Source organism: Myotis myotis, unplaced genomic scaffold (assembly GCF_014108235.1).
Source record: "Myotis myotis isolate mMyoMyo1 unplaced genomic scaffold, mMyoMyo1.p scaffold_m19_p_14, whole genome shotgun sequence".
Lineage (NCBI taxonomy): Eukaryota > Metazoa > Chordata > Mammalia > Chiroptera > Vespertilionidae > Myotis > Myotis myotis.
Window position 1 is genome coordinate 33,023,489 of NW_023416318.1, and position 27,022 is coordinate 33,050,510.

At 41.3% G+C, this 27,022-nt stretch overlaps 1 protein-coding gene across 6 annotated transcripts in view; it reads left to right on the forward strand.

Moving 5' to 3' along the window:
- Window positions 1-27,022, forward strand: part of THADA (THADA armadillo repeat containing) — a 299,278-nt gene that overhangs the window by 151,183 nt on the left and 121,073 nt on the right. For all 6 annotated transcript variants that reach the window (XR_004971855.1, XM_036334726.1, XM_036334724.1 and 3 more), the window contains one exon: window positions 9,297-9,465. Coding sequence is in view for 5 of the 6 variants with exons in the window: in XM_036334726.1 (XP_036190619.1) it covers window positions 9,297-9,465 (169 nt within the window). In the remaining variant the exon portion in view is untranslated. The remainder of the gene's footprint in view (window positions 1-9,296; window positions 9,466-27,022) is intronic.

The following is a 27,022-nucleotide window of genomic DNA, read 5'->3' on the forward strand; positions in this document are numbered from 1 at the left end:
CTCGCTTAAGACACACCAAAGGGACCATGTAAGAGTTTCTGCTTCAGATTCACTCCTTCAAAATAGTCATCTAAAGGTGATGATTATGTATATGATTTTTTCCTAAGCCCGTAAAGAGCCTGCTAATGTATGGATAGACAAAATCCTACATATGTTTGAATACTTATTTTAAAGGTTTTATTGGAGTACTAGAAATGAGGTAAAATAGTTGAAAGCACCTAGGACATTGCCTGACATGTAGCAGACACTCCGAAAATGTTCTTATCTGCAATCCCTTTTTCCTTCTTTGGGTTTTAACATGGGTATTGGAATCTTTCAGAAATGTAGCATATTGTTGTCAAAGGGAAGTTCATAAAATTGTTCACATTTGAAAGTGTTTACTTTAAAATTATCATCAGTGTATGTTGAGCACTCACTCGACTCACAGGCTGGTTAGTTTTTACCAGATTTTCATGTCTTTTCAGAAATCGTCACCTGTAAAGTCAAGTTATGTCGGTCTAAGAAAGGCTTACTCAGCATCTGATGATTTGTTCGGCCAGTCTGGGCTAGATTTAGAGTACCTTGACTGCCAGAATGAGAAATTTGTATTTAATGTGGCAATAGAGAGCTATCATACGTTCTGGAACATTTGGAGGCTAAAAATAAACAAACAAAAAATTTTAAAAACGGAACCAAAAAAACCACACATTTCTTTCTAAACCTTCCCTCTAAAAAGAAGAGGGTAAACTCTCTCTATACCTTTGTATAGTTTCTTAAATTGACCACCCAGCCCGTGTTTATGAACTGAAAACCGCTCACTGTAAATCTGGAGCCACATGCTCTGCAGGTCAGTGGGGTGAATTTCAACTGAGAATGAAATCACTTCGAGAACTTGGCCTTTGAGACATCACCACAAGGAGACCCAGCACATTCAGGACTGTTTTCTTTTCTGCAAGGAAGGACATGCTGAGGCCAGGTATTACATTCAACCCCTCTAAAGCATCAGCCACTGCCTGAATGTGTTCATCTCTTAGTGTTTTGTGGAGCCAAAGCAGAAACAATGTGAGGGCTTTACTGTTGAAAAGAATGTGCAGCCCTTTCACTCAGTCTGCACAAGCTGCAGCCTTCACTCCCGCCCTGCCCTCAGCTTGTCTCAGCCCCAGAGCCCTGCGGGCAGACCCAGAATGCTTTCCCAGTGGCCCTGGGGGAGACCAATCAACCACTATGCGGCTTGTTGATCCAGGGGCAGAGAGAAAACCCACAGATGGACAGGGAGGGAAACTCATGCCAAAATTTCAAACTAAACCTAGTGGTTATTTTCATCGCTGAGGAAGTTTTATACCGTTTATGCTAGATATTTGTATCCTTGCACTTTATAATACTCCATTCTATTTGGGATAAAGACTGAAAGTAATAATTTCCTTTTAACCTCTAGGGTTTCCAAAGTCCTCGTAGTTATGATGCTATAAAGCAGTGGTTCTCAACCTTCTGGCCCTTTAAATACAGTTCCTCATGTTGTGATCCAACCATAAAATTATTTTTGTTGCTACTTCATAACTGTAATGTTGGTACTGTAATGAATCGTAATGTAAATATCTGATATGCAGGATGGTCTTAGGCAACCCCTGTGAAAGAGTCATTCGACCGCCAAAGGGGTCGCGACCCACAGGTTGAGAACCGCTGCTATAAAGCCTTTTTCATGGTTTTCTGAGTCAGGAAAGAATCATTGTTAAGGTATACCATATTTCAGTGCTCTAGAGGGGAAGACAGCATTCTTTCCAGCTGTCTAGACTATTAGGTTGGAATCCAAAAAATCTAGTTTCAAATTGTATTTGTTGTTGTATAAGCAAAATATAATAAAAGAATGAAATGCAATTTCATATGAAATATATCTTTCATATTTCATTTCTGTATTTTGATAGCAAGTACTAGTAACCAGGGTTAGCATCTAGAAATCATGCATCCTTTCATTTATTTGACATGTTTGTAATTCTAAGTAATTAAAGCATTATTCAAAGGTCTTTTAAAATACATATATTTATTTTATTTATTTCAGAGAGGAAGGGAGAGTGAGAGAGATAGAAAAGTCAATGATGAGAGAGAATCATTGATCGGCTGCCTCCTGCACGCCCCCCACTAGGGATCGAGCCCACAACCCGGGCATGTGCCCTTGACGGGAATCAAACCTGGGACCGTTCAGTCCACAGGCTGACGATCTATCCACTGAGCCAAACCAGCAAGGGCAATTCAAAGACCTTTTTAAAGTAAGTTCCGTCCTGAATACTTTCTCCTGTCCCTGTTGGAAAATTCCCTTGCTTTTTTTTCGTAACACTAAAAGAAATGGTATGAATGCAAGTGGCCATTGCACCCATGACCCCATGTCCTTGCCATATACATGGCCAAGTGCTGTGTGCAGGTCTTACAGGGACAAGTGAAGGGATGTCAAAGTGATGGGGGCTGATTCCCAGCTCTTGGCAGCTGACGTTTTCACCACTTTGGGACGAACAGCCTGTGGCTAGTCAGTCTGGATGGAGCCTTGGTGACTTGGAGGCATCTTCTATGGATTAGACTCTGGTTGGACTGTCTCAGGTGGTTCCACACTGCAGTTTTCAGATGTTCTCTTGTGGCTTATTATTGTTGGCTTTTCATCATAAAAATATTTTGTAAAAAGATTTTAACGTGTTGCTTGGAGTTGAATTGCAAAGAGCAGTTATTGCTTTGAGCTGCCCAGTACATAGACATTTAAACTAAACATTCTACTTGCCGATCCATATATATTTTTTTTGTCCATGAAAGCTGGAAATATGCAGTTTTTAGCTTAGCCACTGTCAACTGCTCTTATTTCCCCCTCACTACCCAAACCAAGGGTTTTAAAAAATCAGACTTCAAAAGTCCTGAACCTATTACCCTTCCAAGAAATATATTTGAATAAAGAAATCCATGAGCTATGCAGAGAGCAAGATTACAGTAAATGCAACTTTTAAGTGTTAGTGGTTTGAGTTGCAGGAAAAGGAACACGTAGTTCAGGTGGTGGTAGGTCCACTGATGAACTGAAAATTGGTATAGGAAGGACAAGTAGAGAATCTGGCAACTTTGACGGGCACTGAGCTCACCTGAGAATGTGGAAGATGGACTTCAGGAATGCCACATTTGTAACAAAAACATATTTAATCGTCTCAGGACACACTGAAATGTCTGCTTTTTCAAATTCACTAGTACAAACTTATTTTTTTTAGCGGTTTCTCTCTTTGATGCATGCACACATACCCACACATACATATGTTTCCTGAAGGCAAGATTTGAAACTAGGAACAACATACAATGAAAAGAAAAAAGAAATCTTTGGTGAAACAGCATTAGAATTGGCAGAAAATAGGATATGGGCCCTGGACCTGAAGAATTGGCCCCAGAGAAACTCAATCTTCTTTCTCTTCCTTTCCAGCTCTGTTGGTGGGGAGGGGAAGAGTAGGCTTTGGTGAGTTCCTGAAGCCTGATGGTACAGCAAGGCTCTGTGTCCTCGGCCAGTTATTGAGATAGCGAACACTAGAGAGTTTATACATGTTGTTAAAGCTTTAAGTTTAAGTTATTCCACCTACCAATTCAATAATAGCTGTGATGTATTGATCACTAACTCATAGGTGTTATGTTTTATATGTGTTATCTCTTCTAAGCATCATAACAGCCCTATGAGATCACTACTCTTCCCCATTTTATAGAAGATTAAAAACTTGGGAGTTTCACTGACCTGTCCAAGGTCAGATGCTAGTAAGTGACAGGACTTGGATGTAAAGTGAGGTCTGCAGAATTCCAGAACATGTGCTCCTGTCCTATGTGCTATATTACTCAGAAGTATATAGACCCTGTTTCTGCTCTCAAGATTTGATTGAGCCAGCATGATGCCTGAAGGGTACTGTGGGGAAGGCAAATGAGACATGTTCCCTGCTCTGACAGATCTAAATATGCAGTCGCAGGGACAGGGATGGGAAAGTGATTGATTCTCACCAGAGGGGGTGCAGTAAGATTTTCCCAAAGAAGTGATACCTGAGCAGAGTTCAAAGGATGAAGAGGAGTTCCAAAACGTACAAGGGTGAAAGGACATTCATTCCAGCGAGAGCGAACTACAATGTGCACGGCACTAAGGATGAAATAATAGTGTGACAAAACATATATAGAAAGATTTTTTATCTTAATAGTATAACCTGAGGCCCAGCCACTCCTGCTAACACAGCCTTCAGAGATACCCTGCAAGGTAAAGTTGTTTCAACTTTTAAGATTGTCCTTCCCCATGAGCAGACAGGCTTGCTATATGAGAAGCAGACCGTAATGGCAGGGCGTTCGTGAGTAAATTCAGTCAGGGGCTTGAGTGTAGGTCAGACAGCTTCTTCCAATTCAGGCCAGCTCCCAAGATGCTAACCCCTTGGTCACGTAGGGGCATCTAGAGAACGCAGATGATCATTTTCATTAGCAGCAGAAGTTGGAGGCTTCTGTTTTGTGGTAGGTACAGCTTGACCTCTGCAAAGTGAGGCTCAGGACTGGAACTGGGTCTGGGAATGTAGAGGAAGTGGGGGAACATGGCTTATGTCAGTGAGGGAGGGTGGAGGGAGTTATTGGCTGGATCCTGAAACCATTCTGAGACTTTTCTGAAGACAGTCACTCGGGGGTGACTTACTCAAGGCCCCCAGCTCTTACAGAGTCCACCCAGTTCAAAAATACCTCCCCACATTGCTTAGAAGTGATCCCTCAGCCGTCCTGCCTTATTGTGAGGATTAAATGATGTATTACATGCAAAGCTGTTAATACTAAGTCTGGCCCCTGTTGGTGCTCAGTAAATATTGTTTATTATCAGCACCATCTTACTGTTCTGTTTCACAATCTACCAATAAGAGATAGGTTCATTCCAGAAGTCGTTCACACCTCAGGGTGATTAGGTTGAACAGGTTACTCAGGAAACAGTTTGTTTTTCTAAGGCTCTGAGGATTTTGAGGCAACTGCATTATGAATTCTTAGACTGAACTTTGCAGGTGGACAGACTCTAATTAGAAAGCAGGACCTGCCACTTGCTAGTTTTATGTTGGGAACCTCACTTCCCTCATCTTAAAATAGGATGATGATAATGACCTTGTAGTGAAGATTTAGCAAAGTGAAATAGTCTAAAGTAGGTAAGCAGTCCTGGCACACACTTAGTAAGCCTCGCTTCCCTTCCTTCTGACTAAATGCACTAAGGAGCAGTTTGGGTTCATGTAGAAAAAGGCACAGGCCTGGGAAGAACATCCCATTCTCACCAAACCCAAGTGTTCTTTCTGCCTGACCCCACTTAGTCACAGCTGCACCGGGGTCTCCCAGCCCGCCCACCCTCCTCTCTTGGTCCCTCCTCAGTTCTTCTACAGCTCCTGTGTTTACTTCGCATGGCCCTGTACAGCACTGGCTGATCGACTGCATCGTCTCCCCTACCTGTAGGTTCCCTGCGGCTGAGCAGCGATTTCTCTCTCTGAATCTCTTGTGTTTAACCCAGTGCATGTTGTGCTGGGCCCTCAGTAGATGTCTCCATGCCCAACCTACAGGTATGGGTGAGCAGAGCCAGTGTTGGGGATGTCTGCCCATTTACTTGTGAAACCTTTCAGGAAAACTGGAACAGATTCTCAGGACAAATATAAGAGGGAAATACCTAGGAAAAAACCTTTAGCCACACTCTGTGAAACTGAACGTAGTGGGGAGATGATTTCAGAAGAGTGGTCTTTCCCTGCTTAGAATACTACATTCTAAACTCTTGGGGATCTTCAGGTTCCTGAAGTCCAAAGGTGTCCCTCGGATCCTATGGAGGACCTGGTTTTCAGGCCTAGGGCACAGCCAGAGCTACTGAGGAAAATGTTTTCAAACAATAGTAAAAGCAGAAAGGGCCTTCAAGATTCCAAGTCCACTTTCTTTATTTTTTTAAAATATATTTTTATTGATTTCAGAGAGGAAGGGAGAGGGGAGAGAGCGATAGATACATCAATAATGAGAGAGAATAATTGATCAGCTGCCTCCTGCATGCCCCACACTAGGGATTGAGCCCACAACCCGGGCATGTGCCCTGACCGGGATTCAAACCGTGACCTCCAGGTTCATAGGTCGATGCTCAACAACTGAGCCATGCCTGCCAGGCATTTTTTTCTTTATTTTCCAGAAGAAATTGAGAATGGGAGAAATAGAGGCTCTTCCACTTCTTTTCAGAAGGGCTTGAGATTCCTCCTCCTCACTTTCATTGGAGAAAAAAAAACAAAAAACTTCCTTGCCTTTGAGTCATGAATTTGCTGTCTTCTCTTAGACCCATCAGGATGTTCACTTCATCGGGCATACAAATGTCTATTCACTATGTTGTCTATCTGAAACTAATATACTATTGTATGTTAACTGTAATTGACTAATAATTTTTTTTGAATCAGTGCGGCATTCACACCACAGTCTCAGTTCTCCTGTTGGGGGCACTTTCGAGGCCTGCAGTTTCTGGCTCTGCTGATCCTGTACTGGACAGAGGCACAGCACACTACAAAAACTTTCTATTTCCGAAACACCTTTCTTCTTGGGATGTTCTCGTAGTGATCACATCTGAGCACTGGTTACAGATTATTGCCACCGCTCTCAGCTCATCTGAGACCCAGAGAAATTGCCAAAACTTGTCCGAGTCACAAAACTCAGTGCTCACAGCAGGCTCAATCCATTTTAGCTCTCATTTTCTGTCCTTGGAGCCTCTGGCTTCTATGTTCTTGAAGAGGATCTCTGCCTGGTTTTGGCACATTTCCTGAATCAAACTGGAAGACTCTGCCCAGGAGAAAAATAGAGTTTAGCTTCAGATATATTTCACTTGGGTTAAAAAGACAGTGTTTATCCCCTCACACTCTGGGCCACATATATCTGGAGAAACGCTAAATCCCGTCAGCCCCCTCTCCCTGCTTCTAATAGCTGACAAAACAGTAACCTGGAAATGGTTTTGCCGTGTGTGTGTGTGTGTGTGTGTGTGTGTGTGTGTGTTATGATCTACCCTTCCATTTAAACAATTTGCAATAGAGAGGAGTTTGAAGTTACGTTTAATCATTGCTTTATAATGAATGTTACTTAATTAAATACTACTTTTAAAATAGGCTTCTTCTCTTTTTCTGTAATTGCATTACTTTTTTGTGGGGAGGTTTTGTTTTGCTCTTTAACCTGATTGTGTGCATTTGGAAAGTACCCTAGTACAGGGTATCCGAAAGCAGAAAATGTTGGCTCTTTTCCCACTTTCCATTCTTTCTTCTGTATGGTTGCCAGATTCCTTTGGGAAATCATCATTTGTAAAAGGTCAGGAGTAAAAGGAGGGGCATTCTTTAGTGTACAGTTACTACTAATTAGAAACTAAACATCTGTAACCATGTCAGAGTTATTTGTATTTAAAAAGAAACATTTATACACAAGAGTCCTTTCGGTAACATAAAACACACTATAGCGCAAAATGTGTGTATTGGAGGAGTGGGGGGACGGGCAGAAGAGAAAGCTTAGGACAAATGACTGTGCTGAGTGAGGTCATTTGCTAATTAAATCTCAAAGCATTTTCAGAGTATTTTCTTTTCTCTGTCAAATGAAGTTTTCTTACTCACCCTCCTAGCCTCCCTTGGGCCAAAGCAAACATTTTACTGCATTTGCCAATTACAGATTAAACATTTAATCATTTTAGGGTTGGCAGAACCTAGTCAAGACCATTGGGAAATCTCTAGCTACCTACTGTAACCTTAGCCTTCACTGTCTTCCCGTAATATGATGTAAGGGGAGCTCTTCCACCTGAAAGTGTGGGCTGATTGACCTATCTCATGGACCTACACTTTTAGCGGGGAGAGGTGGCAGTGTTTTGACTTATCTGACATCTCTTTCTCTCCTTTCCCTACCTCCTCCTCCTACCTTACTTCCCATGATGAAATTCTGCTTAGATCAGTCGTTTTATATAGAAATTGTAACTGTACTTTTATTGTCTTATTGAGATAAATGTCGGTGATAGGTGTTAGAAGCATTTCAGTCATAGGCCTTTGTTCCTCTACATGCTAAGCCTAAACGGCCACCTGGGCCTAATGGCTCTGATTTTACCAGGAATTCCTTCTTGGAATACAGATCAACTTTGAGAAAAACAAAAACAAACAAACCAAACAAGAGCCCATCTCTTTGTCCTGCTCTCCTCTGCCATCCTTGTCTTGGTATTTGAGACATTTCTTGATTCTAAGTTGAGTTATTTTTTTAATTGGATGAACGATCATGAAGTCTTGAGCATTCTAGTCAAGAACTTCTCTAGGGTAGGACTTATATTGGGCTTTCCTCTCAAATAATATTGTGTCTGGGAGGCTCTCGAGTGCATAGTTTCAGCAAAATGGTTGTGGACTCTCAGGTTCTGAGTGTTTACAAAGTCAAGAGGCCCTTAGGTGATGGCCTGCCTTTCCAATGACTTTTGTAGACTCTCAAAATACCACTTGTCCATGACTTTTACTTATTTAGGAGCTGGTGGTTTCTATTCAAGCTCTTTGGGGTGTGAGTTAGCCCAGAGGCAAGGATTTGGTGACTTGAGGATCCACTTTTGTTCTCCTGGCAAGTTCAGATCATATAGTCTGCCATTTGGCACTCCCTAGTCTGAGGTGACCCACTTCTCATTTAAGAGTCTCTGCTTAAATCAGACACATCTACCTATACTTTGAGCATCTACCCTTGCTTTCCACTGCACCTGGTGGAACAATTGCCTGGCTTCTTTTAGTATGCTTAAATTATGCTGGGTTTTCTAAGTTACATTTTCCTCAGAACCACAACCCACAATTTTATCCTCTTGTAGCCATAATGTCAAGATTACTTGCTTATCATTTTTCCAGTACTGTCTTGTGCTTTTGATTGTCTTTTCAAATGTACTTCTTATCTTGCCAACCAGAGTATAGGCTCCTCAAAGACAACAGTGTCATTCTCATGGCACTTATCATGGTGCTTTTGTTTGCTTGCTGAGGAGTAAGCCATTTTTGCCTATTGTCTTATTCCCAAAGCCTATCTGCATTTATCCCTGTGATAGAATCGTAGATGTTAATGATATTTATAAGAAAAGCAAAGTTGCCTATAGAACTAACACACACACACACACACACACACACACACACACACACAATCATTTGGAATAACAGAAATATAAAAAAAACCCCACCATCTTTTGGAATAAAGACCAATTCCATTATCCCCTCACCTTCACTATCCCAGCCAGAGCTAGGTAGGTCAGCACATACAAAGGCATGGATGTGAAAGTGAGTATTGAATGGTCTTGTGTTTTTATTTCTTTCCAGATGCGGTAACTCACCTGTCTACCGCTCTCGTGAAATGGCAGCTCGTGCCTTGGTTCCATTTGTTATGAGAGACGAAATCCCCGCTACCGTCCAAACTCTGTTGGCCAAACTCCCCAATTGCACTGACCAGTGTTTCCGGCAAAACCATATTCATGGGACGCTTCTCCAGGTAAGTAAAGCTGCTTTGTGTGACTTCTGTCAAACGCCGCAGGATGAACTTTGGTTTCTCATATAGTGTTAGCAGGTGAAGATTTATTGCACAAACTTTTAACTTTATCCATAGAATGTTTTCTATTGCTGAAAAAACAAGAATTTCCTAGGTGTATTTTTTTTTTATTATTACAATCATGAATACAGTGTCACACTGTAATTCTGCCAGGTCATCTCTTGCATTAAATCCTGTTTTCTACAGTATGCTTTCCCATTTGCACTTACCTCTCTGAACCAGATAAAATTGTGTCTTTTCCACAAGTATGCCTGCGGAACATTCTAAGCTGCTCCTTGTTCAGGGTGAAATTGTGACCATTCTTTGAAAGAGAGATTAACCCAAGAAGTGCAAGGAGAGTTGTACATGGAAATATTAGACCCTGCTTTCCTATCTTCTCCATGCTACAAAGGAGACTTCTATTTTTAATTAATAGACTTCTTATGGAAACTTCTTAAACCCTAACTATAAACTTGGGGACAGGTGGTATTGGTGAGGAGATCTGATGTTCACGTGTCTGCTGTGGTCACTCACCATTGCTGGGAGTGGGATTTAAATATTAGGTCATGTTTCTGATTTGTGAGCAGAATTGAGAGATGGCCTTGAGATTCCAGTGTATCTTATAAGCCAGAGGTCTACACTGCTGACATGTGAGGTCAATGGCATGGGATTCTGGAGCCAGGCTATCTGGGTATAAATCTCAAATCTAGTGCACTATCCGCACATCTGTGTCTTTGTTTTTGAGATGAGGATAATAGTAGTGTATACCTCATAGGGATTTGGTGAAGACTAAATGAATTAATATATATAAAGTGATTAGAATTCTTAGCGTAGTACCTGGTACATAATAAGAAATAGAGATATAGATAGTTATTATTGTTATTATCATTAATGAGCCTGTACTATAATGAAAACTAATATTTTTAGTAACTGATTCTCTCTAGGTGAGAATGCAATAAAAACCTATCTTCTTGCCTTCCTTCCTTAGTTGTTTGATATATTTCAACAGTATTCACTGAATGCCTCTTACAGACTACTATGTCACAGTCAAAACAGTTCCTGCATTAAAGGAGTCAAGGCCAAGAGAAGACCAAGAAATGGGCAACCATAATGTCCTGTGCTAAATACGAGGGGAGCACATAGCCGGGCCACTTGACTGGTCTTGGGGAAGTCAGGGAAGGCTTCCCCGAGAAAGTGGCATCTACTAGTAAGCACAGAACAGAAGTTAGTCAAGTGAAGGGGGGAAAAGAGTCTCCCATGCAGACAGAACAACTTGTAGAAAGGCTCAGGGTGGGTGAGAAGTCAGCCCATCTGAGAATTGCAAGTTTGGGTGAGACTGAAGTTCTAGGTTGGCAGATCTCAAACTGCTCTCAGGACTTCTTTAACCTCTTAAAAGTTACTGCGGCTACCAAAGAGCTTTTGTCTATCAATATTTAATTAGAAACTAAAACAGCAAATCTTAAAACACAAGATCTTACAAGTACACATTCCATTAGTCATTAGAGAGATATCACCGTCACATACCTGTAGCCTCTGGCAAACTCCACTATACACTTGTGAAAGAATGAGAATAAAAGAGGAAAGCAATGTCTTAGTATCAATTTGGAAAATGTTCAATCTTGCAGACCTCCTGAAAAGAATGTATGACCCCCGAGGCTCCCAGATCAGATTCTCTGGTCTATGTTACGTACATTGTGGACTTTGGTGCTTTCTTCAGTATAAACTCCTACGCACTCATCTTTCTTGGTTTTCACTATATCCTTGTGAGGAAGAGAGGAGCAGAAGTTATTACCTTGGCTTTAAAGATGGGACTCTGAGGCCCATACAAGTTAGATCTCTTGATGCTATCAGATTGCTGCTTCTTTGAAGGGAAGGGGCTGGCAATAATGAGTAATGCAGAACAGGCTTCTCAGAGATCCTGCGATTGTGCAGCTGAGTTACAAGGAATGCTCAGATTGTTAAGGGGAATTATCCATCAGATTTTCTTTATTGAAGATCCCTCTTGGCTGAACTTTGTCAGAAGAGGTGGGGTTGGAATTGCTCCTTTGGCTCTTTCACCAGTTACTCAAATGGGCCTCCCGGCCGAGTTTCCCACACACACCACCAGTCTGCCCAGCACCAATACATGGTTTTTTTCTCTGTCTCTGGGCTGCATTTGACATCCTCAAATTTACTTTTTCTGCCACATAAAATATGAAACAGTATGGGAAGGTAAAAGCCCTCTGATTCTGGGTGGTTGTGGCTCTTGCTCTTGTTCCTGAGCGCTGGAGACATGCAGGGCTTGTTGGAAAAAAACAACAGTATGGGTGTTGGGTGTTGGGTGTTGGGTATTGTGCTCATGTTTGTCAAACAGATTCCTGTCTTTACCAAGATTGGTTTATACTCTGGTTGAAGAAAGGAAGTCAAAAGCATGTGAAATCTTTTTGTCATGTCCATTCGGGTGTCTCATCTGTGTTATAATAGTTCTGTTTCACCCTGTTGTTCTTTATGGGGAAAGATTATGGGGTTAAGATGGGAGGGGGGGGTCTCTTTTCCTCTTTCCTTTCTATAGCTTATGGATTCCTTCTCCACATAAAGCCACCTTTGGAATCAGTAAAAGGCCTGCACCTGGAAAAGTGATGTTAGGGATTGAAAGGAATGATAATCTCCATGGGACTTTCAGAGCCAGCTAAGTAAATATAAAATTGTTGTTTTTGCAAAAGCAGGAAATCATTTAGTAATCAGAAAACAAATTCTTTTACAGAACATTTTCTTGAATTATACATTTTTACTTCTTTGATAAATGTTTACATAAATATATCAAACCTCAGAAGTATTTTTATAGTATACCTTAAAAACGAGAAATATGCCGATCTCTGAATGTTCTGGGGGCTATGGAAGAAAGATTCAAATGTTAGAACATGCAAAAAAAATAAAAACACATGACATTCATTTCTTAATCATTTTAAAAACCAGAGGTTCCTAATTGCAAGGTTGAAATGGACTGGAAGTAACGCACATCAGAGAAGGTGAGATTATGCAGCAGGTTCGCAAGAGCCAGTGGTAAATGACATTAAAGCTCAATAAAGGCTAGATAAGAGCCATGGACATTACCTCATTTGGGAACAACACTGGCAGGGCCACCCTGTCTTTTAAATAGAATTAACTGTCTGTTTTTGTTGCCAAAATTCTGCATGTTGGGGCCTTAAGATTATTACTAGGTGACTTATCAGTCCCGAGAAATCACACTGGAGTCCAAAAACGTTCTTTTATGTTGAGGAAGAGTTTGGCCAGCAACCACAAGGAAAGATTCATTCTGATTCTTGGGTGCTTACCTCGCCTTTTGGTGTTTCATAAGGAAATATATGCCATTTGAAGTAAAAGTTTGAATTTTGAGGGTTTTTTTCATTTCCTGTCTATTTTGGTTCTTTTTCTAATGGTATAAACACAAAAAGGTGGTCCCTGCTCTTTCTCTAAGTTCTTGTATATGGGTTAGGTACAGTGGGCAGTTGAGGCTATTTAGCTACTGAAAAGCAGAAAAGCCACTTTTGCATTTTATCTGAGCATTCTAGGCAAAGGTGTTCTTTTTTTCTTTAGTTAATGCAACTAATCACCACAGTTCTTCACATCCCTTTGCTGGTATTAAGCGTTCTCATTTTCTACCAGCAGAATCTGTTGAACACTTTTCTAAAATTCTTTTATTCTCCCCAAATTTGGAGCCTGATTTCTGCACTTTTAGAATTCTGAGTGGAAAAGGTCCCACTTTCCTGGCTGTGGAGCTGAGCAGCAGAGCTGCATACTTGGGTTGACATGAAATATTAGCCAGGGATGCACTTCAGACAGCCCAGGCCCACGCATTTGGAAAGTTTGCCATAAGAGAAGTAAAAGGAACCTTTTGAGCACCTCCTGCGTTCCACGTGCATTGCATATGTGATTTCGTTAAAGCTCTCAGCAACCAGCAAGGTAGGTGCTATTCCTGCCAGACACACACACACACACCTCCCCAGTCCCCCAGCCCGGGCTCTGACGAGAAAACGGCGATCAGCCTGAGAGACTGACTTGTGTCGAGTCGCAGAAGTAGGCCAGGGAAGAGAGAACATGTTAGACTCTGGAGCTCATTTTCTCTTTAAAACGTGCAGCCTCTCCGATAGTCCATGTGAATCCAACTTTTGGTGCTTAGGGAAACCAAACCAAGAATCCGTCTTCACTCTGTTGTCAATTCCTTGTCACTCCATTGGTCTCCTTAAATCTAATTTGACATGATGCCACAACATTGGAAACAAAATCCATTGGTATTATATGGAGGGACAGAGGAAGTCAGTGAAACCCCCAGCAGCTACAACTGGTAAAAGGCTTTTAAAAGCACTTGTTGTGCTCTAGCTGGGTAGCTCAGTTGTTCAGAGCATTGTCCTGACACCCTACGGTTTGGGGTTTGATCCCCAGTCAGAGCACATACAAGAAGCAACCAATGAATGCATAAATAAGTGGAACAACAAATCAGTGTTTTTGCCTGGCTGGTGTGGCTCAGTAGTTGAGCATAGACCTATGAACCAGGAGGTCACATTTGATTCCCGGTCAGGGCACAAGCCCGGTTTGCCAGCTCCATCCCCAGTTGGGGCATGCAGGAGACAAACTATCAATGATTTTTCTCTGATCATTGATGTTTCTATCTCTCTTCTTCTCCCTTCCTCTCGGAAATCAATAAAAAATATATTTTAAATCAATGTTTCTCTTTCTCCCTTCTTCTCTCTAAAAAATCAATAAATTTTTTAAATTTATTAAAAAGCACTTACTGCACCTTCCCTCCCTCTGCTCTTCTCTTTCTCATCACTTCTCTTAAGTCTCCCATTTAATACTCCTAACTTAGAAATATGGAATCCTGCCTTGGGAGCTAGGTTATAGCCAAGTTCACAGTTGCTATACCTTCTGTCATCTTTAAGGGTTATGACAAAACCTCTGAAACATGGGCACCTGCAGGAATTGTAGATTCTAGGTCTGGGAGCTGATGTAACCATGAAAAAGTAGTCAAGTTTGAATTCAATTCAGTAGACACTATAATATGTTTGCCTTATTCTAACCATGGCTCTCACCTGCCAGTGTGGGGAGTTGTGGGTTAGAAACCAAATGAGCCAACTAAACCTTCAGGGACCAGGGAGCATATGAGTAACAGAAATGAAGATGAGACAAAATCTAAAGCCACCACACAGGACATCAGGCATAAAAGAACATCAGACTGAAACGAACGTGATTTCCGCATTAGTCTGTAACACCAGTTATACTCTGTAGTAGGGCTAGAGTCAGGGTCTCTTTGGGGGTGGGAGCAGGGGTAATGGGCTTGGAGGGACAGCATTGAGGACACAGTCAGAGGCAGATGTTGGCATTGCCATTGTGGAAAAGAAAGGAGAAAGCCAGGAAAGGAAGGTAGGCCGATTCGGCCAGCTAGTCATCTAAGGAGTCACTGGTCAGGAAACAAGGGATAAGACCAGCCATCTTTCACTCTCTGCTATGGAGAGAAGCAGCAGTGAAAGCAAATAGAAAGTCAGTGCTAGATGCAGCCTTAAGTAGGAATTCTATTGCAGTTTTTTAAATAAGGAAAGGAATGTTTTTAGAAAAAAAATTTTTTAACCAATATTGTTGCAACAGAACTTATGATTATAAGTATAATTTAAAAGAATAATCAATTCCATCTTTTAAAAATATGACCATTTAAGAGAGCACCTTGTGCTTAAAGATTTTCAATATCGTTTTCATATTTCTTAAAAGTACCAAATTGTGAAACATAAAGTAGAATATTCAAGCTGTCTAGATGTGGAACATAACTTGGCAGATCCCATTTGGTGACTTAGGTTGGCCTATCTCCCTTGTTGTTTCTTTTATACACAGAAAATATAATTTTAGGATGGAAAATAAAAAACAAAAGCCTGGAATTATGCTGATGCTGGAAGTTATAAATAGTCAGTGTGCTCTTTCTCTGAGGTGAGTCATAAAGAAAATGCTGGCTCTTGTGACTAGTGGCTGGACTCACTCTTTAATTCTGAGGACTTGTGTTCATGTGAAAGAAGAAAAATCCGATTGATAGGAAGACCCCAGCCCAAAAAAGGGCCAAAGCCGAGCTTCTTCAATGCTGCAGCTGTGAATGCACCAAGTATTTGTTGATTCCTTCGGCTCCCAGGGCTTAGGGGGCTGGGGACTTCAGGCAGTTACCTGCAGCTGGGAGTAGCAGCATCTGTTTACCCCAGAGTGCCAAAGAAAGATTATTTTATACGTGTGCTTTGACATGAAAAGAATTGGGAAGTACTGGGCTTTTAAAAAGAACAGAAAGAAAGACTAAACCCTGTTAAACCTTACTTTTTGGCAATTTCTTTTTTTCTGGATATAAGCCTAGAAAAGTCATTTTTAATTAAAAAGCTACATTTGAAGATGAATTAATCCCTTCCTTATAAATATCGAAAGGCTTTTATTGGTTTGTGTTTCTTAGGAAGCACTTGCCGGGTCTGGAGGACAGCTCTTAGCTGCCAGGGCCAGAGCATGGCAGCAGTGCGCCATCGCTGTCACTGGCCAGGGTCCTCCTGCTGTGCTGTGATTCTCCGAACTCACAGCATCAGTCAGGGTACGTGGGATTTAGAGATTTATCCATTCATATGTCCCCAGGTTTTTGTATTATTCAGAATTAAAGTAGAGGAAGTAATGGTGAAAAAAATATATGTATATACACACACATACACACATACATACATATTTACACACACCAGTTATTGAATGTGTGTGTGTATTAAGTGCCTATGGAGACTCTTCTGGGATTATTCCCATTATACTGATGAGAAAACTGAGAATGAGAAAAGTAGAGATTTGACTAACGTTATGCAAAGAAAAATGGTAAAAAGTGGAGCTGGGATTCAAAGCTTTCAAGTTTGTGCAGTCATCCACTATACTATACTATTTCTGGGGGTGAGGGAAAGAAAATTTTTAGGCAAGAATGACTCTCTGGGGCCTTCGAAATGTGGGGTGAAATGGAAGTTGACATGGTCTGTTTATTTGTTCATTTGACAGATGTTGATTGAGCACCAACATGCCAGGTACTGTTTAGGTGCTTGGAATACGTCAGAGAACAAGAAGGCAGGCCCTGGCTCTCATCCCTGCTGTCACAGAGCTTACATTCTGGAGGCAGGGAGACAGGCCGTAGTAAATGATATTATAGTAAAATTTATGCTACTTTATTACAATAAGCATAATAAATAAGTAAATTACATTTATTATAAGGTAATAATTGCTGTGGGCAAAGAGAACAAGTAGAGTAGGATAAGGGGAATCAAATTTCATAAGAGAAGGGGGCAGGTGGTGGTATTAAATAAGGTGTCAGAATAGTAATTGTTGAAAAAGTAACATTTGAGCAAATCCCACCAAAAGACAAAGGAAAACTTTTTTTTTTAAATAAAGAGTAAACGTCTTTTCTCCTGAAATTGAGTCGGTTACACGGCTGTATATTTGATACTGCATTTATCCAGGGAGAAGTGCCAACAGAGTCAGCAATAGTGGATAAACAAGGCCAGGAAGGATGTCACTGCTTGGGAAACTTGTGTGCTCAGTATTGTCCCCATGCTAGACGTGGAGGTTACTAGGGATTGTGTGAAGTTCTTTCCCTGCAAAAGCATAGTGAGTCAGTCAGTGGTTCCCGTGAGCTCAGGGAAGTATTCATCACATCACCTCCTCTCCTTTTACCTTAACTGTCTGTACCTGTATATTCTTTTCCTTAGTAGATAGTTACTGAGTGATTAGTAGTGCATAATACTAGGCAGGTACCATGGAGAATACCTAGAAAAGTTAATATGTAACAATCTCTGCCCTCAAGAGATCTGTGAGCTGCAGTGAAAAACAACCTCACCACATTATAAACAAGTACACAGAAATACCTGGCTGTGTGTGTGCCAGGCAAGTGGCTGAGAACGCACATCTGAGAGGAGAGCGAGAGGCGGCTTCGGGGGACATTGAGTCTTGGGATAAACCTTTTAACTAGTGTTCTGCTATTGAGACAAAGGACTTGGTGTGAACCGAGGCAGGGAGCGGGGCACGCAGAAGTGTTTGCAGGGGACAATGAGTACACCAGTCTATTGGTTCCAGGAGTGTGTCAGGAGCAGATGGGATATGTGATTGGTAAAGTGGGCAAGGGTCAACATGTGAGACCACAAATGCCCGGCCAAGACATTTGGACTCTGCCGGCCTGTGGCCTTCAAATGCGGAGAGCAAGACAATAATGCGCAGGGCAGAAAATGTTGGCATGTTATTTCTTTCCTTTCATCCTCTTAACTATTATTTTCTATCTGTTGTATAATGTGCATAGCATATTAATAGAGTAGTATATAATTTCTTAAGTAAGTATGTAAAAGCTGGGAGCATGTGCTCAAAGAGGCCATTCTACGTAGTGAGTAAGAGCTAAGGTTGTTTCCTTCTAGATCCTAATTCTGCTATTTGCTAGCTACGGTATTTTGGTCCAGTTGATTTCTGTGCCTCCACTTCTTCCTCTGTAAATGGGAAGGTAAAACTACCTGATAGCTTGATTGTGAGGATGAAATGAATTAATACACGGGTAGTGCTCAGCAAGGTCTCCGCATATAGTAAGTGTTCAGTGAGTGTTAGTTGCTATTGTTACTACTTGGTGCTGCAGCTACCAATGCCATTACCACCTCCCCTGACACTGGTTTGTGATCCAAAATGTGAAGTCCAGTGATACAGGTGGTGAATGAAAGACTTTGAGCTAAAGGAGGCTGTGTCTTCAAAAAATTAATGAACATTGAAATGATACTGTAAAAATTGTGAGGATTCCTATTGATGTGTGAGTGTGTGCATAAAAGAGAAATAAGTCAATTTTTAGCAATTTTGACTTTGTATGTGAACATGCTCCACAAAAGATCCTCTGCCCAGTGTTCTCTACCTTCCTGTAGATTATATGAAAGATCATAAGAGCTGAGATTAGTTCTGATTTTTAAGGGTTGAGTTCCTGCCTATTGGGTTGTTATTCCTTGCACCTGTTTTGTTTTGAATTACACTCCCTCCCTCAGACCCCATCAGAAACCTGATGAATCAAGAAGGGAACACTGTCACACTGTCCCAGACAAAGGAGTCTTTTAGCATTCGAAGGGGGGATCTGAAGTTCATAAACTGAAAGGAAGATATAGGATCCTCCTAAATAGATTAATCTAGCACTTTTCCAAGTTCATTTTTCATCTTGGAAGACCTGCTTTCCACCCCCTCCTAGCCTAATTGTTTGATACTTTTTATGACTGAAGATAATTCTGAGTGTTCTTTCAAAACACAGCAGAACAAAACATCACGCTGTGGACACACTAGCGGGCTCCTGTTGTTTCCCAGAATTCTTATAAAATATCTGATGGTATGTGGTCCTGTTACGTGATGCACTTTGTTTGGTGGGTCCCCAGTGCATGCAAACAGCACTATTTGTTGTGTGTTTTTGGACATGCCAAACTAACAGGAAAAGAGCAATACTTCCTTGTTTTTATTTGTTTTATTGAGGAAGCATTTTTGAGGTTCCATAGCATGTATATATGTTGCATAGCCCTTGGATTTATTTAGAGCACCCCACATATTTCAGTGACCGAGGTCTCGTTGGCTGTTTAAAAGCACTGTGATTGAGTATAGCCAGATAATTTGGCAGCCACCCAGAGGCCTGAAGGAAAATCAGCCCGTGGGCCTAAAGTAAAGTTTAAATAAGTAATAAAACTTTCTATTTTAAACCGTATTATTGTTTGTGACATTCGTATATTTCTCTGTACTGTACATCTCTAGCCCCTCCACTCTGTCCTTCCATGGCAGTGGTCTCTTCTTTGTTATGGGGACTGTATTGTGCATTGTAATATGTTTGGTAGCAGCTCTCTAACAGATGCTAGTACCCACTCTCAGCTGTGACATCAAAAATGTTTCCAGATATTTCCCCATATCCCCTGGGAGGCCGAATCACCCCAGGTTGAGAACCTTTGTTCCAGGGTGTCTATGGATTTTCTCCATGATCCTGTGTAGACAAGATGTGATGCAGCTCTTTTAAATACCAGTGGCCATGAAAGAAACCATTCCTGACCCATGAACAAATTCTACAGACTGCAGTGAGCTATGCATAGGAATAAGGAAATAGGAGGGGAATACATCATTCAGGCTGGGAATCTCAAAAGAATCATTCTCCTCCTCTTGTTCCTCCTCTTTCTCCTCCGCCTCTTCCTCCTTCCTCTCCTCCCCCTTCTCCTTCTTTTTCTTTGTTCTCCTCCTCCACCCCCTTTTTCCCTCTCCTCTCCCCCTTACTCATCTGTTGAGATGATCATATGATTTTTATCTTCCATTTTATTAATGTAATATATTACATTTATTAATTTACATTTGTTAACCCATTCTTGCATCCCAGGTGTAAATTCCACTTGATCATCGTATATGATCTTTTTAATGTTCTGTTCAATTTGCTTTCCTAGTATTTTGTTGAATATTTTTACATCTATACTCATCAGGGATATCAGCCTGTAGTTTTCTTTCCTTGTAGGGTCCTTATCTGGCTTTGGATAATACTGGCCTCATAAAATGAGTTGGAGAGTGTTCCCTGCTCTTCAGTTCTTTTTGGGAAAGTTTGAGAAGGATTGACAGTAATTCTCCCTTAAATGTTTGATAGAATTTACCAGTGAATTCAACTGCCCTGGGCTTTTCTTTTGGGGAGGTCTTTGATTACTTACTCAGCCTTCTTACTCATTATTGGTCTGTTTGGTTTTTCTATTTCTTCCTGAATCAGTCTTGATCGGTGTCTAGACATGTTTCCAGGAATGTATCCATTCCTTCTAGGTTGTCCAATTTGTTGGCATACAGTCACTCATATAAATGCTTTTCTTATTCTTCTTTTCCTTGTTTATTTCTGTGCTCCAATGGACATTCAGATAATAATGCATTTATCCAACAAAATTACGTATGTGTCCAGCTCCTAGAGTAGTGCTGACCATTCTGACCCCCTGGGCCCCCTCCACCCACCTATCGTCTCATAGCCTATCCTCTGCTTTTATTTTATTTTATTTTATTTAATATATTTTTTATTGATTTTTTACAGAGAGGAAGGGAGAGGGACAGAGAGTCAGGAACATCGATGAGAGAGAAACATCGATCAGCTGCCTCCTGCACACCCCCCAACTGGGAATGTGCCCACAATCAAGGTACATGCCCTTGACCAGAACCGAACCCGGGACGCTTGAGTCCGCAGTCCGACACTCTATCCACTGAGCCAAACCGGTTAGGGCTATCCTCTGCTTTTAGATGATTAGATTTCATCTTTGTTCTCGAGTGTCATCTGTGTTGCTTTTCCCAATTAGTAGTTCTGTTGTAATATAATAGTGTTTGAGAAGAAAGGCTCTAGAGTAAGACTATGTGGGCTCGATTGCCCGCCCCACTGCCTGCTGAGATCTCTTCGCCTTCATTCCCTCTGTAAAATGGAGACGCAGATAGTGTTCTGGGATAGTTGTGAGCAATAAATGAGATAAAACCAAGTGACTCTAATGGCCAGATCTTCTGTCTTCAGAAGAGGTGGGGGAGGGGCGGGGGGGCGGACCTTTATTTAGGGCAGGAAGGGGGTCTTTTGAAATTGTTCTAAAGCCTCGTTGGTTGTGACCTTCTCTATGTGCAGGTGAGTTCCATGATCACTCTTGAGTGCAGGGTGCTTTTGGGGATTCCTCACTAGTCTAAATCTCCATATGTTCATTCACTTCTTTTGCCAAATCAAGGCAGACTCTTGCCGTCCTGCTTCTCCCTCCACTTACTTTTCTTGTTATGAAGGGATATGTGATCTGTACTTGAAAGGATGGCACTCTGGAGAGTGGTATGCACAGGTGTCAGATGCTGTAATATTGGACCCATGTTTATATTGAAGAGGTGATCCTCTACCTCCACAAGGATCTTGGCCATCCCCCTATTCGAAGGCCTTTTTAATCTTGGTGAAGTACAATTGCTAGTGAGGGGGACATTTTTCATTAAGTTCCTCAGAATCATATTTCCCAAAAGGGGACTAAAGATGTTCAGAGTTATTTTTATATCAAATGGATTTAACGTTCTCTTTTTTTAAATTGTGACTCTGAAGAGTTTACAAATGCCAGAAAAATCCATCACCTTTGTTAATCTTCAAAGAGAGCAATATAATTAACATTTTAAATGTTCTGTTTGACATTTTTTCCATTATTCACTACTTAAGCCTTTTAAAAAGATTTTTTTCCATGTAAATGGTAAGACAGGTTTTACTTGTAAGTTTAAGTCAGTTTATAGCAAATAGACTTTATGCCTTTCCTTTCTTCTTGGATTACAGGGTATATAGTGATTTTTATATCTAACATGTTTCTAAAATACAGTTGCAGTTTCCTGTTTTATAATTGATTTTTTTCAAGCATGTGAAACATTTACTAGTCCAATTAACAATCTGTTCTTTTTATACTGAAAAGCAGTACTCATTGATCAGTCTACTTGAGAGAAAATTTAATTAACAGGTTATATTTTTCAGATGTTTTTTTAGAGAACAGAAATACAGGGCAGTAATTTATGATTGAACATACACTCATTGTGTGAGTGTGTGTGCATTCAGAATTAAGGTGCTAGAAATTTGACTGCATGTTCTTCAAAGGAAGCCCTGATAGTGAATTAGAGATGCACTATAAACCATGCCTCCCCAGGTCAAATGTATGAGGTGGTGGATTTCTGAAGAACATGAATACCGTACCCTTCAGGCTGCAATCTCTACGCAGTGGTGAGACTCGCACTCCACGCCTCCCTAAGACCTCCTCGGCCTCATGAAGGGAGGAAGATCATATTGTTTTAAAAATGTGTCTTTATGATGATCACTGCCTCTATTCTGGACAAATGTGTGATTTCCTTTGTTAACCTTCCTTTGTTCTGGCTTTCCCTTCCTGGTTGTTGCTCTAGTTTTTACCCTTTCTCCCTCCTGAAAAAGAGCACAGAATGAGTAGAGAGACACACAATTCCAAGCTGTCTATGCACTTCAGCTCTATCTTAGATACTCTTGCATTCATCACAATGAGTTTAGCTATTTTTTAATTCATTGAGGGAAGGTAAAGGTGTCTGTGTATGTGTTAGAGGTTGGGCTGGGAGTGGAAGCCTAAAAACATCGATAATTTAGTTTAAAACAAATAAAAAACAAAAATAACACCAAGAAGTCTACTTCAGAGTTTGTATTTGAGTGACTATTTTTCAGTATTTGGTATAGATTTGAGGGTTGAAAACTTTTTTTTTCTACTCTCCTGACTGGCCCTTCCAAGGTGGAATGGGTTGCTGGGGAATGGAGTGAGTGCTCATTCCCTGAGGAGGTCAGGCACAGTCTAGAGCAGGGGTCCTCAAACTTTTTAAAAGGGGGCCAGTTCACTGTCCCTCAGACCGTTCGAGGGCCGGACTATAGTTTAAAAAAAACTATGAACAAATTCGTATGCACACTGCACATATCTTATTTTGAAGTAAAAAACAAAACGGGAACAAATACAATATTTGTATTTGCATGTGGCCCGCGGGCCGTAGTTTGAGGACCCCTGGTCTAGAGAGCCTGGTTGCTCAGTGTAATGCCAGACCAGCATCAGCTTGGCCTGGAGCTGGTTAGAAATGCAGAAACCTGGGCCACCCAGACCTGCTGACTCAGAATCTGCATTTTCACAAGATCCCCAGTTCAACTCATGTGCTCATTAAAGTTTAAGCAGTGCTAGTCCAGCCTTAGCTGCTTTGACTCAGTGGTTAGAGTGTCGGTCCTCAGACTGAAGGGTCACAGGCTCGATTCTGGCCAAGGACATGTACCTCATTTGCAGGCCCAATCTCCGGGACTGGGCAGGGTGCGTGCAGGAGGCAACAAACGGGTGTGTCTCTTTCACATCGATGTTTCTCTCTCTCTCTGTCTCTCCCCCTCCCTTTCACTCTCTCTAAAAATCAATGGAAAAAATATCCTCCATGAGGATTAGCAAAGGGAAAAAAAATGAAGAGTCCAAATAAGCCTTTCCCAGGATGTTGTAGTGAGCCTATAACTCAAAGTATAAAATAAATATCCATAATGATATAAATAAATAAATAGATAAACAAATCAGTGGGGGAGAAGAGAAAAATCTCCCAGGCAGAAGGATTCCAAATAATTTCTGTAGATACTCCCTCCCTCCTCCAGAAAGTGACGCTTAACCTCCTTTCCCTCATCTCTGGAGAGTGGGCTACTCGTAGTGACTTGCTTCCTGAGCATGTGGAAAGAGGGAGGATGGAGACTAACTTCAGTGAAGAAATCTGGCAGATACTACCTCTAAGCTATGTGCTCAAGACTAGCAGCAACAGAGATAAGTCATGGTGATAGCATGCACCCTTGTTATGATATGAAAATGGTATGTCACCTCTGTGGTCTTCCTTCCAATGACTCATAATCCTAGTCTAATTTAAAAAAAATCAGACAAACTCAGATTTCTTACAAAATTTCTGACCAGAACTCCTCAAAACTGTTAAGGTCATCAAAAGCAAGAAAAAAGTCTGAGAAACTGTCTCAGACCAGAGGAGCCTAAGGGGACATGAGAGCTAAATGTAACATGCTAACATGGATGGGATCTTGGAACAGAAAAAGGACATTAGATGAAAACTAGTGGGATCTGAATAAAGTGTATGCAGTTTAATAAACAGTAATGTACCAGTTACTTCCTCAGTGTGACAGATGTACCATCCTATATAATAAAAACCTAAGTGGCGTCACGCCCTTGTGCGACGTCATCACAAGATGGCCACCACAAGATGGCCGCCCTCACATCATCACAAGATGGCCGGCAGGGGAGGGCAGTTGTGGGTGATCAGGCCAGCAGGGGAGGGCAATTGGGGGTGATCGGGCCAGCAGGGGATGGCAGTTGGGGGAGATCAGGCTGGCAGGGGAGCAATTAGGTGTCAATCAGGCCGGCAAGGGAACAGTTAGGGGGCGATCAGGCTGGCAGGCAGAAGTGGTTAGGGGCAGTCAGTCTGGCAGGCAGGCGAGCAGTTAGGAACCAGTAGTCCCAGATTGTGAGAGGGATGTCCAACTGCCGGTTTAGGGATTGGGCCTAAACCGGCAGTTGGACATCCCCCCACTTCATGCACGAATTTTGTGCACCGGGTCTCTAGTCTATATATATAAAAGCCCAGTGACCAGAATGGCAGAACGACCAGTGGCTATGACATGCACTGCGGCAGCCAATCAGCCTGATCCAGGCCCCAGTCGGCCCCAACACCCCGATCAGAGGTGGGACTGGCCAGCCAACCACTCGTGGCCCCTACTCCCTGCTGGCCCGGCCCAATGGGCCCCCATTGGGGTGGGCTGGCTGGACCCCACCTGTGCACGAATTTGTGCATGGGGCCTCTAGTAGTAACATAAGATGGTAGCAGTGAGGAAAATGAGTGAGAGATGTACAGAAACTTTTGTACCCTCTGAGCAACTTTTTGGTATAACTAACGCATACTCTAGAGCAGTGGTCGCCAATCGGTGGTCCACTGGTGGTCCATGAGGTCCAAAAGGCTGGTAACCGCTGCTCTAGAGCACCCTACTTTCCAGTCCTCTCGCTTAGAAGAACAGATTTTCTTCCTCATAGAGTAGTGATGGGTAGGGTAAGCATGCTGTGTGTATCTAGATTGCCAGGGCCTCTGAAAGGGCCCTTCTGAATGTCAGTAATTACATCTGGCTCCGTCTGAGTGTGGCATTTGGGCCTCTGTCTGGAAAGTAGCAGCAGAGTCCTCACTGCTGACCCCGAGTAGGTATTGGTTGTTTTGTTTCTAAATGGGATAGACTTAGGCATCACTAATTTAACACATGGCCCTCAGTACCGAGACTGGATGTTTAGAATGTGGATATTTATCATTATCTGGGGCACCCTGTAAATCCCTAACACCACATTCATTTGGGGCAGGGACATTAGTTCTGTGTGTTTTCAGCTTTAGAATGAAAGAGGACTTTGAAAATGCATTGAGCAAAATGGAGATCATTTTTGAAGAGGAGGTTATTTTCATTTTAACAAATTGTCTGTAATAACTGTATGGTACTAGATGAGTACTAGATTTATCAGGGTGATCGCTTAGTAAGCTATATAAATGTCTAATCATTGTGTTGTATATCTGAAACTAATATTGTATGTCAACTGTAATTGAAAAAATTTAAAAATTTTTAAATTGTTTCAGTTATCTCAGCTGCTTATAGAAAACAAATCATCCTCAGAAGGATCTTTAAAAAAAAAAAAAAGGGAGGGCGTCTTCCAGAGTGTATGCAGTAGGGTCTTTGTACCTGACTGTCTCAACAGAGGAAGTTCTGCACTCTGTGCATTGTCTTTTATTCACACCAAATAGTAGAAGAGAGTACTGCTGACTATGTATAGAACCCTTAGAGAGGATAGACAGAGAAGGGCTGTGCTGTTTTCTACAAGTACAACTTCATCCATGCTGTGAATATTGGCTCCGGGAGTTTACAACATTGATCCAGCTTCAGGGGCTCCTTTTAATCTGAAACAGCTTGCAGTTGGGTGGCGTTTCTTGTGTTGGGCTGTGAACACTGACACCGGTTTCACAAAATTTCCTGCAAAATGCTTTTCCTTCATGTGCTTTGCTTTATTCCTGTTCTTGGAGACTTGACTGGTACAGGCCCTGTGCCGACTTTCCTTTGCTGTCTCACCACCATCAGCAGTTCTGTAATGGGATTAAAGGGATACCTCAATTTCCAAAAATAGACACAAGTTCAAGAGGTTTACTGCCCAGCAGAGGGAAGTCAAAATAACCAGCGTTGTATTTTTTTGGCATACAGATTTTCAGTTTCCCACATTGGGACCTTATACATAGAAAATAAAGTTACAAAATTTTCCTCAGTGTAAAATTATGTTCTAGCTCACTGTCACTTCACTTTAACTCTCTTCTTTATTGGGAAGAATTTGATATAAGGTAGATTCACCTTGGATATCATCCAATGACTGACAGGCCAGGCTACCATGATAGAGTATAAATAAGACACAGATCCCAGAGTATTTACCATTTGGAAACTAAAAATCATTGAGAGGATGCTGTGTTTCATTATAGTTACCTCATTTCTACTTGGTATGCACAATTTGTAATCTAGAACTGTTTTTATTGCTCCATTCTTAGAGTTTCATTGACAAACCAGATTATTTTTGGATAGCAATTTTAGATCTTAGGCAGGCCTGGGATCAACATACTCCTTTCCCACTTTCTAGATATTTGGCCAGAGCAAATCACTTAAATTCAAAATTGAAGCTTAACCATCTAGAAAATAATGATAATATGTAAATTGCAAGGTTGATAGAAGGAATAGAGATGTTATATGTACAAATTTCCAGTATAGTGGCTGTCATGGTATAGTTTCTTAATAAATGGGAACTATCTTTTATAATTATTAATGTAAGTGTTAAAATATTATTATGAAAATTACTTAACATTATCAAGCAGAATAAAAAATAAATTAGTGAAGAGTTGTTGTGTTGTGGGGGTTTTTTTGGTCCCAAATTTATTTATTGAAAAATGCATC